Source organism: Crocodylus siamensis, chromosome 5, assembly GCF_052110815.1.
Source record: "Crocodylus siamensis isolate JL-2025a chromosome 5, ASM5211081v1, whole genome shotgun sequence".
NCBI classification, from domain to species: domain Eukaryota; kingdom Metazoa; phylum Chordata; order Crocodylia; family Crocodylidae; genus Crocodylus; species Crocodylus siamensis.
Genome location: NC_143399.1, coordinates 40,682,765 through 40,702,978, shown reverse-complemented (window position 1 = coordinate 40,702,978; position 20,214 = coordinate 40,682,765). Strand labels below are relative to the sequence as shown.

At 46.8% G+C, this 20,214-nt stretch overlaps 1 protein-coding gene across 2 annotated transcripts in view; it reads left to right on the top strand.

Annotated features, from left to right (window-relative positions):
• The window catches only part of UAP1 (UDP-N-acetylglucosamine pyrophosphorylase 1), a 34,315-nt gene extending 14,515 nt beyond the window's left edge, over positions 1–19,800 (top strand). The window contains exons 5-10 of one of the 2 annotated variants that reach the window (XM_090047828.1): positions 4,212–4,405; positions 6,127–6,270; positions 10,932–11,120; positions 12,123–12,170; positions 16,509–16,575; positions 17,867–19,800. In XM_090047828.1, the coding sequence (XP_089903954.1) occupies positions 4,212–4,405; positions 6,127–6,270; positions 10,932–11,120; positions 12,123–12,170; positions 16,509–16,575; positions 17,867–17,959 (735 nt within the window). In that variant the 3' untranslated portion in view covers positions 17,960–19,800. The remainder of the gene's footprint in view (positions 1–4,211; positions 4,406–6,126; positions 6,271–10,931; positions 11,121–12,122; positions 12,171–16,508; positions 16,576–17,866) is intronic. The other variant, XM_090047830.1, reaches the window with a different exon arrangement.
• Positions 19,801–20,214: the final 414 nt, after the last annotated feature.

The window sequence follows — 20,214 nt, the reverse complement described above, 5'->3', positions numbered from 1 at the left end:
CTTGTACTTGGCCTTGGTGAGGCCTCAGCTGGAGTACTGCGTCCAGTTTTGGGCCCTGCAATTCAAAAAGGATGTGGAAAAGCTAGAGAACATCCAGAGAAGAGCCATGCGCATGATCAGAGGTCAGGAGAACAGACCTTATGATGACAGGCTGAGAGCCATGGGGCTCTTTAGTCTGGAAAAGCGCAGGCTCAGGGGTGACCTGATGACCACCCATAAGTTTATCGGGGTGACCACCAGGATCTGGGGGAATGTTTGTTCACCAGAGCACCCCAAGGGATGACGAGGTTGAACGGTCATAAACTACTGCCAGACCATTTCAGGCTGGACATAAGAAAGAATTTCTTTACTGTCCGAGCCCCCAAGGTCTGAAACTGCCTGCCATCAGAAGTGGTTCAAGCACCTATATTGAACACCTTCAAGAGCAAATTGAATGCTTACCTTGCTGGGATCCTATGACCCCAGCTGACTTCCTGTCCTTTGGGTGGGGGGCTGGACTCAATGATCTTCCGAGGTCCCTTCCAGCCCTAAAGTCTATGAAATCTATGAATTAGGAACCAAACAAAGTGGCTATTCTGGGCCTAACAGCCTGGTAATGTAACTTCCTCTCTGAATTATAGTATCTAAATGCAAGTCACTACATCTGTTTCAGTCACTGTTGTCCATGTCTTAGGGCACTGATTCCCAAGCAGGGTGCCATGGGACCCTGGAGTGCCTTGATAGTTTTTCAAAGGTGACGCAAGGTGCTGTGCAATATTAACACTGTTAGGTGGTACAAACATGACTCAAGATAACCCAGAGACTTCAAATAAAAATCCACAGTGTTATAAACATTCTGACCTGTTGTTGTATGTCTCAAGTTCTTTGCAATAGAAAAAACGCTCTATAATTTTTCTGTAGTCAGAAAACAAGTGAAAATGAAGAGCTGGCACTTTCAGAGGGCTGCCTCGAGTCTAAAAAGGTCAAGAACCACTGTCTTGAGGCCTCCAGTTGGTACCTACAAACCAAAATGCTGATTCCTGCTGTGTGTGTGACAGCTACCTGCACATGCCAGTATTGTGTATGGGCCACTGACAGGCCTGAGGAGCAGGGATTCTTGCAACTGTCAGTACCCAGCAAGCTTGAAAAAACAAGAAGCTGCAGTGCATGCATATACAGATCTGGCAGGCATATCTCCATGCCTCTCCTATCCTAAGGCACATGCTAAAACGAAAAGGTTTTAAGATCCCAGATAGATCTAGAGGTTGAGGCCTATGAGAATCTTAAGTGCCCTAAAGAGTTTTGTTTCACTATTCTCACTTAAATTAATAGGAAATAAGCATGAAAATCACCTAGGGATGTTCAACTGGTGGCTTGCTGGCTGTATGAGGGGTTAATCTGTAGCCCCCTTGGGAGCCACTGGCCATGGGGAGGTCCTTATCACTGGGGGCTACTGCTGCAGCTGAGGTCTCTAGGCTTCCTCCCCATTCTCCCTACAGGGGCTGGGTGGGGCAGTGAGGGTGTTACAGTGCAGCCTGCTGTGCTGGGGGAGTCTGCAGCCAAGGAGGTTATGGGAGTGTTGCCTGCCTGCCCATCTAATGCAGTGAGGGGGGGGTGTCCACCTATGTGATGCCAAGGGAGCTTATAGTTGGGGAGATGAGGGAGGGCTATGGCTCCTGCCCATGCTGACCCCCCTCCCCCGCTTTCCATGGCATGTAGTCCCCAGCTGCTAAATTGGACAGCCCTAATCCAAGCAGTTTTGGAAAAACTCTTTCAGTGAATCTTTTCTGATAACCACTAGATGTCTCCTACCAAGAAACATGTTGGTATACTGGGCATCTGACATCAGAGCTTCTGAGGAACTTTAGTTTCATAAGAACATATTTCACTGTGTTGGTGAAACCCAAACCTCAAAATTACATGTGAATCATTTTGCCAAAATTCCCCTAGCTATGTAGTGTATTCATTATGCTCCTTGAGCAAAATAATTTGCTTCAGCTGACAGCACTTGAGCCCTGCAGATGTGTATGCTAATACAGGAACTCAGTGGCACAATCCCCCACCTATGTGGTTAAGGGAGCCTATTGATTGATTGATGAATTACACTATTTCATACTTTTTTGGGTCAGAAACAGAATTATGGCCTCTAGGCTAGTGAGGCTGTTCAAAAGGTGTCAGTTTGTGAAGGTTAACCAATGGCTACATGGAAAGGCATCTGTTTTTTCTTTTCCATATTTGAAAAGGGGAAAAATTCCTCCACCTTCACCTTTGGGAGTGACTGTTTGAGAAAGTGATAAACATTGGGCAGATGGGTTGTAATGGAAGTCTGGACATTATTGGACTACTACAGGTCTCCCAGGCAACATGTGCAGTCCATACTGGAAAAGCAAAGCATGCAGTTTTTATGCAGCATTCTTGGTTTGCTTCCTATTGCCCTATGCTGTTGAAAGCAATCTGCTCCAGGGCTGGCTGGGATTATGAGGTTAGACCCCATGTCTCAGTAGGTCTGATTACTTGAACCCACTTGTACTCTACCTATACTAACTTTTATCAGTCATTTAGTCTTCTTGCTAATGTTCTCATGGGGAAACATAGACCCTATTCCCTGTTGTAGGTAGAGTTATTCAGAACTACTGTGGTAGAACATTGTCCTGTGCATCAGTGGGCATCTATAGGTAGCGATTCCTGATTACTCCCAGCTTCCCATATGCTTGAGGTTTATACACAGTGTGTTATTTTGATACCTTTCCCCCTACTTTTTGTTAAACCAGTGCAAGCCTGTGTGGGCACTGCCCTCTTTTTAGCTTGTGGCTGTAAACTTCCAGCAAAATCAGCATACCCTGCTTCAAACTAATGGAAAGGCTTACTCCCACCTACACTGAGCTTTCCTCTCCTGTTAAAAAGTGCCATCAGTGACAGAATTTCAGTGCATCCAGTATAGTATGTTTGGACATTGCTACGGGTGTTTGGCACTGAGTTTGGGACACTTGGCTTTCCCATGTCCTGTGACAGTGATGCATTTGCTTTATTAGGGAGAGAATGTATTTGTGGTGCCAGAGGAGTTTCCTCAGCAACAGCACTAGCTTATTACCTATAATCACTAGTAATTGGAGACTTCTAGTTGCCTGTGGGATTCATGCTGACAAGGAAGCTAATTGCAAGGTTCTGGGCAGATTGTAGAGCCTTGTCTGGGCAATGGGTGGGAAGTGCCATGCAAGTGGGATATCTGACTGTATCCTGGAAGGCTCTTCTCTTTCTTCACAAGAGGCCTTTCCTCGCATTCATCAATACAGCAGAATATTAGATATTTTGTAAATTAGGTTAGACACCCATTTACATTCTCAGGCTTTAGAGCTCTTCCTGTTAGGCTAGAATATTGCTGAGACTCCCTCCACAATAAGGGAGCTGCCTGGTTTTTTTGCCAGCCATTTCCCTAGTTGCAGGGACCCAGGCATTTCATTGGGAGGATGAGATGGAGGTAGGCTGTGGGGAGAAGACTCAGAGTGGCTGCCTGCCCCTTTGGACGCTAAAGGCAGCATTTGTATAGGTGTTAGTAACCACCGTGAAATGGGCCCTATGTTCAAGTTACAGTTTCCCACTTGTGGTCTGTGGCAAGCTGGTGGTTCATTAGGTGCTGAACTTTATGCCTTAGAATTCCAGGGCTTGGCACCCAAGCTGCTCAGCTGTGTAGAAATGTGACCTGGGTGCTGGGTGTGCTACCCCCTTCCCCCCACCCTTCCTCCCGACTCCTGTTCATGTTTCTCTGGATGCCTCTGTCCTTGCCTCAAAAGTGCCTGGATGCCTAACAACATTTTAGAAGGAGGGGATGCAGTATGTGGCCCCCTGCTATGTAGAAATGGAGTCAGGATCTGTGTCCAAGGTACAGCTGCTGTCAGAAGCAGCCTTCTGTGAGGGAACCAGAAGATGCCTGTGAGTGACATCCTCTATTACCAGGGGAATGGTGGGGTGAAGAAGGAACCGAAGGGTTGGGTGCCAGGGAAACCCTTGCAGGGAATAAAGGGTGAGTAGGAGCCTGACTTGTGCTGCTCTTCCTTCAAAGGAGAAATATGTTGCTTTAAGACTTATGGTTAAAAGACATAAGAGTCTCTGGGCATCAGGTTCCATACCTGCCCGGCTTTTTGCTCAGTGGCATGTAACCTGCTTTAAGCAGGGACTTCACTGAAACAAGCACCTTTGTCACCTGTGTGCCTGTGCATATGTTCTCTGGGCAGGTGGTGGAGAAGACGAATCCCACAGAGCCAGTCGGTGTGGTATGCAGAGTCGATGGCGTGTACCAGGTGGTGGAATACAGCGAGATCTCTCTGGCCACAGCACAGAAACGTAGCCCTGATGGCCGGCTGCTCTTCAATGCAGGCAACATCGCCAATCACTACTTCACAGTGGCATTCCTGCGAGATGTAGTCAAGTATGGGCCAGTTGGGATCAAGGGCTGCATACACAGCACACTCTCATAAAGCAACGTGCTCTGTTGCCTTGCAAAGCTAGCCTGTTAGTACCACAGTCTGGCAGAACCTCTTGGGTGTGCATCTCACCATCTTCCCTCTAAATTTACTGGGCCTCTTCTGAGGCACAAAATGGAACAAGAGAGTGGGAGGTGGAGGTGTCCCGGTGTCTCCTCCTGTTTCTAGTATGTCATTCCTCTATTCCTTTTGTCACAGTTGCTCCCACCAGGATTGCTTTTGAGCTTTGCGCCCTCAAGTCCCCTTGCTGAGGTTTGAGGCAGCAGGCTTCTTTAAATTGGTGTGTAATGATATCCCTGGTTAGAACTTTGTGGTACTACTCAGGAAGCAGGCTTCCTTTGGGAGGCAAAAGGCCCAAAATACCCCGTCGTTACTCCCAGCATACCAAAACCAGAAATTGCAGCTCTGACCCTGAAGTGATTTGAGGTAAAATGGCAACTGGCCACAACCTCTGCTGGGTTCTTGCCTTGCTGTAACTGATGGGCTTTCAAACTTCTCCATCTCTCAGCCACCAGCAAGCAGCAGCTGACTGAAATTGGTAGGACACTTGCTCCCTCTAGATCCTTAATGAAGTAATGTCTTGGCTTACAGGTGCATGTCCACTTCTGCTTTAGCTGTGTGCACCTGTACCTGGGGCACAATGGGAGACTTCACCCTGTCCTGAGGTACTAAGAAGAGGTGATGCTTCCCTGGCTCCCAAATGGATGGTAGCTCTAGCTGCTTTGCATAACAAGAAGGAATAGGCACAACTGACTCTTCTCTTAGGCTGTCAAGGCTAATTAGAAGAACTCCAGCATTGGCCTATGTCGTGTAGCTCCATCTGCTCAGTGCATTTGTACACGGTCACTGGGCGAAAGTGCCTTGCTTATAACCTAGAGTGAATAAACCTTTAGAACTTTTGCTCTTGTTCTCAGTGTCCTAAAGTCTCTTCTCTCTTCCAAAAATTAGGAAAAAAAATTGTACCAGATAGGACAGGGGATGGTCAAGTTTTCTGTTCATTGATTTTTTTTTTCTTTTAAAATAGAATGGCACTGGTTCATGAGCATGGGGTAGAGGGGAGAGGAGGTTAATTGGAACAGTAAATTGCCTTTTTAAAGTAAAACCCAGTTGATAAGCATTAACAGCCAGTCAAGCAACATAGGAAAGCTGATAACTGGACCTAGAGTGCTTTTATGCAGCCCTCAAGAACCGGGGAAGGGGCAAAGTGCTATCCCACAGAAGAACTTGGTTCCTTTCCAAAAATCCACCCTTACCTCCCCCAGTACAATGTACCTTGTGTCTGCCTTCCCTTTATTTTCCATCCCCTAGCTCACTCTGCTCTCCTGTCTCTTACCAGGAAGTAGAAGCTCTGCACTATTTGGGTTTCCTTCTCTGCACTATAGCCAGCAACCCCAAAGAGCTAGTGTAGAGGAAGAGTCAGAGCGATTACATTTGTAGCAAGCAAGAGAGTGGGCTTAAAGGATTTGTTCTGGTTTTCCTCAGGCAAAACAAAGTATGCATGTCAGTCTTGGGGAAGGGACTAAAAATGCCCACCCATGGTTGCCCCAGAAGTCAGTTATGTCTTAGGCCATTTTAAAGTGTCCAAATACATCTGTACAAGTGGTACCCCAAGAACTGATCTCCCCTGGTGTAGGAGACTGATTTCTCTTTTTCTTTGTCCCTCCAGCACTTACGAGCCTCAGCTGCAGCATCATGTGGCCCAGAAGAAGATCCCACATGTGGATGTTGTCAGTGGGCGGCTGCTCCAGCCAGACAAGCCCAATGGTATTAAGATGGAGAAATTTGTCTTTGACATCTTCCAGTTTGCCAAGTACGTCTTCTCTCTGCTCATCTGCTCTCTCCTCTCTATGCTCTCCCTGCTCCTTAAGCAGCTGGTTAAATATTGCCATACCATCCTCCCTGCTTTAAGGAGAAGCTTGGCCTGCTGGGCACGACAGGTGCTCAGATGGTCCCTGGCATGCCCAGTGGGTGCGGAGAGTGGTACACAGCACTTCAGGGTGTGATGATGCAGTGCAGCAGCACCTGGCCTGCTGCTCTGACTGCTGGTTTTAAGGGCTTCTCCCAAATAATGTCACACTCAAGCTTTCCTTATCAGTAGAGGTCCACCGATGCATCGGTCCATATCGTTTTGGCACCAGTAAAAGGAAAACTGACACTATTGGCAGTCACTGATAAAAGCTATGTGCTGGGCTTGGGCTGTGTTTGGGGTGAGCAGGGGTGGGGCAGGCAGTGGTGGTGCTGGAGGGGATGCTATGTAGTGTCTATGGCAAATTTTTGTGTGGCTGTAGCCCACCTTGTAGCACCTCCCAGTGCAGCCATAGCCCAATCCCCCATGCTGGGAAGAGCCTGGAGCCGTGCCTAGCCTCGTGTGCCATGGGCAGCCTGCACTCATACAGTGCACAGATCCAGGGGGCACATGTGTCGTCCCCCCTCCCCCCCCCCCCAGGGTTGTGCACAGTGGCAGGAGCTGCTGCCCCTCTGCAGTACCCAGACAAGCTGCTTGTGGCTCCGTCCCATGCCTGCCCCAGCCCCATTCCCTCCCTCACCCTGAGGACCTCATTCTGCGCCTTCTACGCCCCTTCTGTCCAACAGACTTACCAGCCAGACACTTCTCTCCAAACTGCTGGGCTGTATATCAGCAATCAGATTGGTATCAGCTGATACGGCTCATTAATAATTGGCCATCAGTACTAGCCCAAAACATCTTTATTGGTGCACTCCTACTTACCAGGTATGTGGAAAGCCTTGCTCTAAGCTGTAGGCAACTTTCATCACAGGTTTGGGGCAAGACAGTGGCTCACGGTGGGATTGATGTTAACTTACCCCTTTTCAGTCCAGCAAGAAGGTCCAGTGCAGGGTCTTGGTACTAGGTTCTTTCCTGTACTCTGGTTCCACCCATCTTTTGTTCCCTCCAGCCTTTTACTGCGGCCGTTCTGTTCCTTGCTTCAGGCCTGCAGAGTCAAAGTACCACCAGTCATAGACAGGTGGTCAACATGTGAATGCCTCTCCCTTCCTGGTCTCTCCACACAATTGTGGCAGGGGCCTTAGAAGTCTGCAAGCTTAGCAGAGGTCCAGAGGGGACATTCAAAAGGTTGCTGGGCACTTGCCATACTTTACACAGGAGAAGCCCCAAGTTTTTGCTCGTCTGATTTGCCTGTGAACTTCCCTTGCTTACCATCCCTTTCTCTTCTGTCACCTGCAAAACTTAGACTCATTTTTTTTTGTCTGCCTCCACCATCTCTCAGATCCTAGGAAGAATTTCCTCCCTGCTGCTCATTTGGGCCAGGATCAGCCTGAGTCGTCCTGATAGTCCAAGTAGGCTGCTCAGTTTCCTGAGGAAACTCCTGGGACTTTCCACAGATGTGAGAGGAATGGGCATGAACCTTCTTTATAAGGGCTCACTCTAAGTAATCTTGTTTCAGGGAATCTGTGCCCTTCCTTCCCTCAGTCCCAACTTGCCAAATTGGAGTGTATGGGACCATAGCCTTTCTCTAGGGGATGCTGTGTCAGGGACAGCTTTCCAGCCTCTTTAGACCAAGTCAGGTGACCCTGAGAGATCTGAGAGGCTGAGGCTGGCCAGGGCAGCACATGAAGTGCTGGAACTCAATGTGAAATCCTGGGGTAGTTATTTCCCATTGGAGGGATGACAGCCTCCCAGATGGTTTTAGCACAGAGATAGGCAACCCTGGCACTAGTGCCAGTGTGTGGTACGTGAAGGCATCTTGGTTGGCTTGCATGCCTCTGGGTGGACAGCAGGGAAGGGGCCAGATCTGTGCTGCCACAGCAAGGATCGGACCCTTCGTGGCTCCTACGCTATGCACCCCTGCCACACTAACATCAGTCAAGGTTGCTGGTGTTTTTGGCACTCTGTCCAAAAATGTTGCCTACTCTTGTTCTTGCATGTTGCTGAGACCTTGTACCCTGGGCCTGTTCACTCCTGGATGGTCTTTATAGTAGCTCTTGCTGCCCGAGAGAGCTCCTAACACAAAGGATCCTAGTTCCCTTGTCAGGAAAAGCATTGAACCAATAAGGCACGCTGACATGCTTTCTTCAGGACCATCTCTTAGTCCCATGTCCTCCTCTGTCACTCCCACCAGCTGGCCTACCCCCAGGGAATGGGAAAGATTGGAGGTGAGCAGTTCTAGGGCTGTGCGAAATTTTGCCAGCTGTTTTGTTTCAACACTGTTCTGACTCATTTCAAGCTCAAAAAAGTGAAATCGAAAGAAAACGAGGGAAGTCAAAACATTCTGAAAGTTTCAAAATGTTTCAAGTTTTGAAGCAGCCTGGCTGAGTTTCCCTCCCCAGGATTGGGCTGGAGAAGGGAACTGAGCCTGATGCTCAGTTCCCCTCCCCACCCCTGCAATCCATCTGGCTGGGGAAGGCAACTCAGCCCAGCTGAGCTGAGTTCCCTTCCCCAATGCTAGGATCAGGCTGGGGAAGGCAACAGCATCACTGTTTTGATGAAACAGAACAGTGGTTTCGAATCTAAACGAAATTAGAAACAAAACACTATTTTGTCAAAATGGAACAGTGCCATTTTGCAAAGCCCTAGCTCTTATTCTATGCAGGGCAGGATAGAAAAGCCTAGAATTAAAAGCTTTGGGGCTTGCCTAAGTCTTCTGCCAACCCAGTGTTTCCTGTTTGGGCTGGACGTTATACCTGGGCTGGCTGTACAGTGGGGAATAATGGTCCCACTAAAAAAAATAGGCAACTGTGGTGTCTATTCCTACAGTCAGATGGGTTGCAAGTTGGCTAGAGGGCTGCACTCAGAGTGGTGGTGGACGAGTCGTTTTTGACCTGGAGGGATGCAGGCAGTGGGGTTCCCCAGGGTTCGGTCCTTGGTCTTGCAGTGTTCAACATCTTCATCAGTGACTTGGACAAGGGCGTAAAAAGCACCTTGTTCAAATTTGCCGATGACACTAAGATGTGGGGAGAGGTAGGCATGCTAGAAGGGAGGGACAGGCTGCAATTAGATCTGGACAGGTTACAGGGGTGAGCGGATGAGAATAGGATGGGATTCAGTACTGACAAGTGCAAGGTACTGCACCTAGGGAGGAAGAACCGGCACCATACCTACAGGCTGGGGAACTCCCTTCTTGTCAGTACAGAGGCAGAAAAGGATCTTGGAGTCATTGATTCCAAGATAAACGTGGCCCGCCAATGTGAGGACGCACTCAGTAAGGCTAACCGCACCTTGTCATGCATGCACAGATGCATCACGAGCAGGTCCAAGGAGATGATCTTCCCCCTCTATGCAACATTGATCAGGCCGCAGCTGGAGTACTGTGTCCAGTTCTGGGTGCCGCACTTCAAGAGGGATGTGGACAGCATTGAGAGGGTCCAGAGGAGGGCTATTCACATGGTCAGGGGTCATGAGGGCAGGCCCTATGAGGAGTGGCTATGGGACCTGAACCTGTTCAGCCTCCACAAGAGAAGGCTATGGGGGATCTGGTGGGTGTCTATGAACTTACTAAGGGAGACTAGCAGGGAATGGGAGAGACCCTATTCCCCTAAGCACTACCAGGAGTAACTAGAAATAATGGCCATAAGCTGACTGAGAGTAGGTTCAGGCTAGACATCAGGAAGCCTTACTTCAGAGTTGGGGCGGCTGGGATCTGGAACTAACTTCGAGGGGAAGTGCTCACTCCTACCCTGGGGGTCTTCAAAAGGAGACTAGATAATCACCTAGCCGGGGTTGTTTAACCCCAGTACTCTTTCCTGCCATGGCAGGGGGTCGGACTTGATCTGCTCAGGTCCCTTCTGACCCTACCAACTATGAAACTTCCCCTGTAAACTAGAGAAGACTAGGTGTTGCTGTTACCTGATTGTGGCACTGTCATTATTACTAAAGCCAGGAAAGCTTCTATTCAGGAATTTTGAGTGATATCACTTTTCTTGAACACTGGCTGAGCTGTGAATGCAAATGATGTAAATTGGCCTTCCATCTGAGGTGATCTGCCAATATGGAGACAGACAGAAATCCCACCCCTCTTGTCTAAAGGGAGGTCTCCTGAAATCTGGATAAGAAACTTCAAGCACTTTCTTGATCAGAGCCTCAGCTGGGGACCATGGAGTGGGCAGGACTGAATACAAGAGTTCTCACGAGAGCAGAGCAAACAGTCCCTGCCCACTTTCTTTGAATAGGCTTGAAGCCACATTTCTGAACCAGCCAGAAGGAGGAAGAATAGCTTGTCCATTTTGCTATCTTGTGCTTCTTATATCTGGGGTAGGAATGGTCACCAAGGCAGACCTGAGTTTCTGCAGTTGCCTTTAGGAAATACAGTCCTAGCTCTCAATGCAGAGTAGCTAACGACAATGCAGCTGGTGTTAATGGTACTCCCAGTAGCTAGCAAGTCTCCGAGCTGGAACAGTGGTGGGACCTCTTCCTTCCAGAGGAATGAGGACAAGGAGAGTCTATTGCAAACTCCTGTTTTTGGATCTGAACCCATCCCTGCTGTTTTCCACCTGCAGGAAGTTTGTGGTGTACGAAGTGTTGCGGGAAGATGAATTCTCACCCCTGAAGAATGCAGACAGTCAGAATGGGAAGGACAACCCCACCACAGCCCGGCATGCCCTGATGTCTCTACACCACTGCTGGGTTCTCAATGCTGGGGGCCACTTTGTGGATGAAAATGGTACTCGCATCCCTGCAATCCCCCGGTAAGTAGGCATGGCCCTACATCCTAAGCATTTCAGAATGCTTTCTACAGAGTGTTCTCTCTCTACTTGCTTTCTAGGGGGGTCATGCAAGCTGCACAGTTTTCTCTCCCTATTTACAATCTGCTTACAGGAGCAGAAGATCCCAACTGGTATTATTATTCTGGCAGTGGCTGCACTGCCATGAAGCACTCTCCTGGTGTGGTCCACGTGGAGATTGTGCGCCAGCCATGCTTGTGACTTGCTCAGAGCTGTTGACTTAATTCTGTTTCTCAGCTCTGGGCACTTTAAGTGAGAGAGCTTTGGGTGCCTGACTGAAAAAGTCTGCTCTTTGTATATAGCACTCAAAAGAAATATAGGCCCAGCCCTTATCCAGAAATGACTGAAAATGACTGAGATGCTGCAGGTCCACTGTCTGAAGCCAGAAGATAGTTGACCACTTAATCCTTGCTAGTCTATGGTAATCCTTGGTAGTACAGCGGGTAAAATGGACTGTCCTGCAGATCTATACAAGCCACCTGGCTACTGGTAGGCACAGAGGGGTGAGGTGTAGCTTACCCAGGTGACTGGCATGTTGCATGCTTGCATCTCGAGTCTCCTCCTGTCCCCTACCTGTGAGCTGGACTTCAGTATAGAGGACAGCTTCACTAGGGCAAGTGGTAGTCCCTGAAAGGCTAGTAGTGTGTGCGTACCTTGGGCTGTGTCTGCTTGATACATCAGAAGTTTTGGATGGCTGTCACAGAGCTCAACCCAGTGAACAATTACACTTGCAAGCTATCCTCTCAGTAGCTGGGCTCAGCTTCAACAGTCCTTGTACTAATGGCCACCTGCATGCACCCACCCACCACTGCTGTGGTAATAAGGAGCTTTCACTGAGGGGCTGAAGATGAGCCTTGTCCTTCCTGGTTTGCTTTTCTTCAGTTCCTTTTTTTGTTTGTTGGGGGGGGGTTGTTTTTTTTTTTCCCCCCCCATTCTTATTAACCCGTATTTATTCCCACACAACAGCTTCACAAATGGAAGGCCAGATGCCATCAGAGCTGATGTCAATGACAAGTAAATATACAGCGCCAGGCTCTCTGCAGTGCATGGTGGTGGGGCTCTGTGCTTAGATACTAACAGGCTGGGTGTCTTCACTGCTAGGGCCAAGAGCAGTTGGCTCAGTAGGCAGCCTCATAGGACTGAGGCTGACACACACTGTTTTCCTGGTGACTGGCCTCTCTTTGGTAGCTGCTAACCAACTGGGATCTAGGATGCATGATGGGAAATGGGGAGCATGTCTTACTAAAGACTTCCTTTAGCCGTGGCTTCCTGCAGTAGCTAGATTAAAAATCGGTGACCTGTAGCATTGCCCTGTACTCATCTGCACCAGTCCTGTGCCCATGTCTGTGCTGTGTTAATTCCTGCTATGCTTCTCTAGACTGAGGGCAGTATTTAAACTTGCATTTGAAACTTGGGTTTTCAGTCTTGCAGGGGTTAGGGGAGATCCAAGCTCCCTCGCTTACCACTGTGCCACTTCTTTTCCTTATCTGGTAAGTAGATCAAACCTTAATAGAGATGGGAAACAAAGGAATGAAAAGTGGCTATAGAAGAATGGTAGCTTAGCTTTTCCAGTCTGCAAAGCAGGCAGGGGCTTGGTTATAGCTTCTTCTCAAACCTTTTCCCCATGCAATATGCTGTCAGGAAGCCTCTTATCCTTGTGAAGGACTGAGTTGTTTGCCAGGACTTGAACTTTGGCTTCCAAAGTCAGGGCCATCCCTTCCAGTATTGGACAGTTCTTGCAACCAGTCTTCTGGGTTGCTGTCTAAAATAGGAGTCGGCCACTTTTTGCTGCCACTTGTGAGCTGGCCCACACCGTAGGCCGCAAATCTCCACATTCATGTGTTATCCCCGTCCCCCACCCACCCAGCACCTAAACCTGCTCTTACCTTCCCCACCAATCCCTGTCCTCAGTGGTAATAGGAAGGGACTGATTCTGTGTTGAAGGTGAATGCAGGTGTGAGAGCAGCATGGAGGACAGTGGAGGGGATAGGTAGTGTGCCACAGCTGTACGCTACCAATTCCCTTGAGCAGATCCAACCTCTTTTGAGGGCTGGATCTGACCCATGCGCTAGAGACCTTTAACAGGTGCTATTGTTATGTCTCCAGGCAGAAATCTGCCTCCCACTGTTTACTTTAGTATTATTGCTGACTCCTTGAGAAACTGTTCATTCCCACTGCCAGCTTTCAGTACACCATGGCTTCTGTTAATCATTTGCACAGTGATGGTGCTTGTTTGGTACTTCCCATTTCAGTGGTGGTTTCTCTGATTAGAAGCCTGTCTCTGACTGGATTAAGAGTCCCAGATTATTTGACAGTTGCTGGGCCAAGCAGGGGAGTGTAATGGACTGACAGTCAGTACTGAGCCTGGGCCAGATCTTTAACCAGGAAAGAAGGTATAAATGTCTGCATTAGTTCTTTGAGAGGTACTCTGATATCTTGTCTCCCAGTCCAGCATCCTGCTTTTTTTGGAAGTCTTTCCCACCTATGATCCAAGGAGCAGGAGCTAATTGTTTAACTGGCTCTCAAAGTGCCCCCTAACAAGGTGGGCAGCTGCTGTGAATCCTTTATTTTGCATCTAGTAATCAGTGGAATCCCATAGCCTACATGACCACAAGAGTGGAGAGGTTCATGGCCTCCCTTCTCCAACCAAGACAGAATCCCTTTTTCTTCTTCTCTTTGCCTTGACATAGAGATTGAAGGGCAAGAGGAGGTGGTAGAAGCACAGTAGTGCAGCCTCTAGTTCTTCCTGTCCTGATTTTGCCTTTTTGTGCTCCCTCCTTCCCCAAAGGCAGTGCCAGGTGCTGCTGCCCTGGTCACGGCCCCCTCCTCCCGCCCTCCAGTTATGCCACAGTAGATGATAAAACCATTATTTATCAATCCTTTTCTTTGAAAGTTTTAATTTTAAATTTGGATGGCAACCTGTGTTAAGATATTATAGTAAATTTAGGCTTTAATATGTTAAACCATATATGTTTGATGAGGGTTAAAAGAAAGTCAAACTTAAATTGCTGGATGTTGATGACCAAGCACCATGAACTAGAGTGTGTTTGAAGTGCTACAGCCAGTTTAGTAGCTTTATCCTCTTCTATAGATACAGTGAGAAATATATTTTCATTCTATTCTGTTCAACTAGTTCAGTTACTAACTTGCTAAAGTAAGAATCTGATTGGAAAAGGAAAACTAATCCTTTGCCAGTTTCTAATTTACAAATAATAATAATAAAAAAGGATTGGCTGGTTGCAAAATGTTTTTGGTTACCACATCCTCTACAGATTTCTTTCCATCCTTCATTTCAGTTCACTGACTACAGATAATACAATTAATAAATGATGCATTTTAAGTGCAAAATGTTTTGCAGAACTTCTCTTCCCTCCCTCCTTCCCCTTCCCCCAGCATGTACCAACACATTTAAGGTGGTTTTATGTAACCAATACAAGTAACTTTAAAATGCTGGTTTTGTGCATTTTCATTTAATCCCATTTGCCATTTCCAAAGAACTTGGCATAAATCCTCAATTAAAAAAAACACCTTTTGTTCATTGTTTCCTAATAGATACTAAACTATGTAATTGCTCAAATAAAAGTGTGTCTTGCCTATTAGCAAACGATGCCAAATTCAGTGTAAGGATCATATTTAATTGCAAATTGGCTTCTTTGTTTATAGTTGTTAATCACTGAGAATTGCACTTTGAAAAAAAATAACTAACTAAAGTGTTATTTAAATAAGTGGTTCCTGATTGATGACACACTGATCTTAAATCACTCCACCCTGTTCTAAATCCGTCTTGCAGTGCTAGAACTCTGTGGTTGCTGAAGGAGCTATCCTGAACCTTTAGGGTTATGCTTTGAAATGAGATGGCTTTTCTTTACTGCCTTTCTTTGCATGGCAGCAACACCTGTCCATAATCAGCACTCCATTATGTACAGCACTGTAAGAGCACATCATGAAATGTTGCTTGTTCTAAAAGCTTAGTTTTGTTACAGTGTACATTCTTCTTACAGAGAATTTGCTTAATTCTTTTTATATAAAGCAGCTTTTGATGCTGTCTCTACAGTTGATAGTCACTGTTCTTTTGCAGCAATACCTGGAAAAGAGCAACAACTTCTTACCAGTGACTTTTTGTCCCTGGGAATATTTTCTGTACCTTGTGTTCAAATGATGCTTCCTGTTAACAACAACAGTTCATTAGGGGCAACCTAGCACCAGTGCACCAACATGTTACTACAGCCTTGTTGTTTGCATGTTGTCTATTCCTGTTACAGGAGCACCTAGAATCCTGAGCTGAGATCCGGGTCCATTGGGTTAAGTATTGTACAAACAGGGAGAGAATATGGAGGTCTCAGAACAAATAATGAGCATGAGGAGAAATGGACTTGGAAGCAAAAGACTTCCTTGGTGTCACCCAGTAGGCCAGTGACAGAACTGGGAATAGAACCCACATCTACCTACATCACAGACCATAGGAGTCTGTTCTTCCTTGTGCCCAGTCAGCTGAACCACCAGCATGGCAGTTATTCTATGATCACTTATTAGAGGGAAGCAGCCCTTTGTTCTGAGAGCAGCTTTAAGCAGGGTTGCTTAAGGAATATGCTTTTCAGGACCTTATCAAAAATAGTAGTTTGAGATTATGCTGGGTCCCTCTTAAGTGTTCCCAGAAAAAAAAAAATCATTTAAATTTCACAGTAGAATCCTTGCTGCTGTCAACTGACAGATGCATCCTACCCACTCCCCCCCGCAACACTTATGAAATATATGTTTGACTTCTGGATTAGTCTAAAGAGATGATTGGAGTTAGCTGAGCTCCTGACATGCTCCAGATAAGGACTAAGTAGACATCTCTGGGGCACCTTGTCATGGCTGCAGAAGGGTGGGATTGGAACGTTGTTTGTTCATTAGGGCAGGGAACCATCTTCCTGTTCTGTGTTTGTTCAGTGTCTAGCACAATGTGCTCCTAGTCCATCAGTGAGGCTCATTGGTGTTATTGCTGTACAAATAACAATCATTATAGGAGGGAACATGATCATACCATGCGTCATTAAAGCTGGATCTGAATTCTGTTCTTCTACCAGTCACTGCCTGCATTTCAACTTGAGCAAGCACCGATACTGAGAGCACACCTGAGGCTTGACTAACTGCTGGGGAACCACTTTGGGCACTACCACAATGTACTGGTCCACTGCTGTGCCACCAGGGTCTAATATACACCAGCAGGCTGTTAATACAGAGAGCATCTGGCAGATCTCTCAGCAGGATTACTCTTCTCTTTGTTACTGATATAGTCAGCCCAACTGGAACGTGGCCTGCGCACCACTCATGACTTCTTTTTTTTTTTTTTTTCTCTTTCTGCCTTAGTTTGAAGGATGCAAATGATTTACCAATCCAGTGTGAGATTTCTCCCCTTGTCTCCTATGGAGGAGAAGTAAGTGCTTGTCCTTTATTATTAAAAATGCATTTGTAAACAAGCTTCCAGAGATTAGATTATAATAGGTATGGGGAGCAGGGGCATGAAAATTAAAGTCTATATATAGCAGATCCCATAACTGAAGGGTGAGGATGGAAGTTTGTGGGTTGGAATCATACAATTTTGCTTTGCTCTGAGGTTACACCAGCTTTAAGTTGAACAAAATACAACTGTAATGCACTTAAGAAGTGGATTGTTTTGATACCTGGTGTCTGATTCTTCTGTCTATAGCAGTGTCATCTCCATGAACCTGCTGACAGACACTCTTGCTGTGTTCTGGCAATAACAAATGACTCCTCTTTGAGCATGAATTGCTATATGGGCTAGTAAACCTGCAGCCTTCAGAACAATCCTTCTCATGTCTGTACATACGCCTCTAAAACTAGGAGGCCCAATTTTCTGAAGCATTTTACACAGCAGGCTGTATGATGTTGCCTCCTAAAGGGACTACATGTTAGCACCTGTGGTGAGTATCTGTGTAGCTTAAAGATTATTAAGACCCAACCGGGAAGCCTGAAGTCAGCATCTATTTAAAATGACTTATTCAGTCCCCAGCACAAGAGCTGGCTTGCAGCCATTTCCACTGCCTACATTACACTCTCCAACTAAGCGTAGCTGCTGCATCTCATGCCTTGTTCACATTGCGCACTTTTTAGGCAAGCTGGTAACAGGTTATTGAACTACTTAGCTCCAAGTGACACTACCTCAGTTTTACTAGTAACCATGGCAGTAAAGAGCCATTGTCCAGGGCTGATAGTTTTCCAGTGACTGGGTCCCTTCCTCATTTAGGGATGGGACAGAGGGGAACAGGCTTAGTCTCCTCTATGCAGGAGGATGTCCCAGAATGCATTGTTGCCATATGTTGCTATCCAAAAACATCTTTAAGACTGTCATCACTGTCTGAATGTTGCCAGACTTCAGTGAGAGAAATCGCTGTTCCTTAGCAATGTAGACTGGGTTGTTGCCTAGAGTTGAAAGGGTGTAAGTCCTGATATTTAGGCACAACCTTAGCCTCATTTCTAATAACTGGTCAGGTGAGACTAGCAAAACCTTAGCTGAGCATTGCTGTGAGATTTGGTTTGGAGTGTTAGACTATGTCAGTCTAGCCTGTATCAACCTATTACAAAGCACTGTCTTTACTTGGTTTCATGTCAAGGTCTTCCCTCCAGCAAGCAGAGCCATCCTCAATGTTACTAAATGTGGTACATGGCCACATCCAACCTAACAACAGCTGTTTTTCTTTTGTTAGGGCCTGGAACAGTATGTGAAAAACAGAGAGTTTCGGGCACCTTTGATTATTGATGAAAATGGAGTCCATGAGCTGGTGAAGAATGGAGTGTAGATTCTGAACAAGAAGCTACCACACCGAGAAGTGGTCATTTCTTCAGCTGCCAGAATGTGAATATGTGTAAATGAAGGTTTCTAATCAAAAAGGGGAAGATCTTAGAAAAGTTTATTAAGGAGGCCAACCTTGAGGGACTGGCCCAGGCTAACATCCTAAGGGATAGCCAGCATGGGTTTGTTGCGGGTAGGTCTTGTTTGACCAATCTCATTTCCTTCTATGACCAGGTGACCTATCACCTGGACGAGGGAGAAGAGATTGATGTCATATATCTTGACTTCAAAAAAGCTTTTGATCTGGTATCCTATGATCACCTCTTGGCCAAACTGGCCAGTTGTGGCCTTGGCTCCACCACGATCCGCTGGCTGGGAAATTGGCTCCGTGGTCGGACCCAGAGGGTTGTGATTGATGGCAGTCAGTCATCGTGGTGCCCTGTGACCAGTGGGGTCCCTCAAGGCTCTATCCTGGGACCCATACTGTTCAACATCTTCATTAACGATGTGGACATTGGAGTCAGGAGTGGACTGGCCAAGTTCGCTGATGACACCAAACTTTGGGGCAAAGCATCCATGCCAGAAGATAGGCGGGTGATCCAGGCTGACCTAGACAAGCTCAGCAAATGGGCAGACGAGAACCTGATGGTGTTTAACACCGAAAAATGCAAGGTTCTCCACCTTGGGAGGAAAAACCTGCAGCACCCTTATAGGCTTGGCAGTGCTACATTGGATAGCACTACAGAAGAAAGAGACTTGGGGGTCATCATTGACCACAAGATGAACATGAGCCTGCAATGCAATGCTGTGACTAGTAAAGCGACCAAAACGCGCGCTTGCATCCATAGATGCTTCTCGGGCAAATCCCGGGACATCATTCTCCCCTTGTACTCGGCCTTGGCGAGACGCAGTACTCCAGCTGCAGCCCAGTTTTGGACTCCACAATCCAAAAAGGATGTGAAGAAGCTTGAGAGAGTCCAGAGGAGAGCCATGCGCATGATCAAAGGTCAGGAAAACAGATCTTATGATGACAGGCTGAGAGCCATGGGACTCTTTAGCCTGGAAAAGCGCAGGCTCAGGGGTGATTTGATGGCCACCTGTAAGTTTATCAGGGGTGACCACCAGGATCTGGGGGAATGTTTGTTCACCAGAGCGCCCCAAGGGATGACGAGGTCGAACGGTCACAAACTCCTGCAAGACCGTTTCAGGCTGGACATAAGGAAGAATTTCTTTACTGTCCGAGCCCCCAAGGTCTGGAACAGTCTGCCAGCGGAGGTGGTTCAAGCACCTACATCGAACACCTTCAAGAGTAAATTGGATGCTTATCTTGCTGGGATCTATGACCCCAGCTGACTTCCTGCCCTTTGGGCAGGGGGCTGGACTCGATGATCTCCCGAGGTCCCTTCCAGCCCTAATGTCTATGAAAATCTATGAAATCTATGAAAATGAGTAGGCGGTTGGTCTTGCTCACCTTGAACTCACAGATGGGAGTAACACATTTGGCTCTTCGCATGTTGGTGGTTTCTATTTATATTTTAATTTAAAAACCAAACATTTTAGCAAATCCCCTGATGCAAAGTTCACTTGCGGTGTTGCTCTCCACACTTTGAGCCATGGGCATTTATTTTGTAATGTGTATATAGTAATAAACGATTGTACATGCAGAAGAGTTTTTACGGTACAGGGGAGGGAAGGGAAGTATCTTAAATTTTATTTTTCTCAAATATACATGACTATTTTTTTTTAATAGGGTCTTTGTCACTGCCTGTGTCCTGCCGTTTTAAGTGATCATTTGTATCTTAGAGATGGCACGGTTGGAAGAAAATACAAATAAATCTCTGAATCCCTCTGGTTTGTCACTGAGTGTCTTATTTAAGCGTGAGCAATTATCACTGCTGTCTTGGAAGGGATGGTTGTTATTCCACCTTTGTCTGAGTTTAGGTTTGCTTTTACGACAGGGATTTTGGTGAAGAGCCCACTGTGCTCCACCAGATAGAAGGTAGGCCAGGGTGTGGCACCTTATAGAATAACTGGTTCAGAGAAGGGTAAGCTTTTGTAGCAATATATTGGTTTTCTGAAAATCCTTCTCCTAAAAGCTAGCTCAGTTACAGCCCTACTGCTATTTAAACCCAAATGACCCAGCAGCCTGTCGGTCTCACTGCAATGTTGTGTAGTGGCTTAGGACAGGAAGTAAAGAATTGACACAAGGGGAATAACTGAAGAGCATTTGATCACTTCAGTACCAACAGTGGTTGCCCTGCA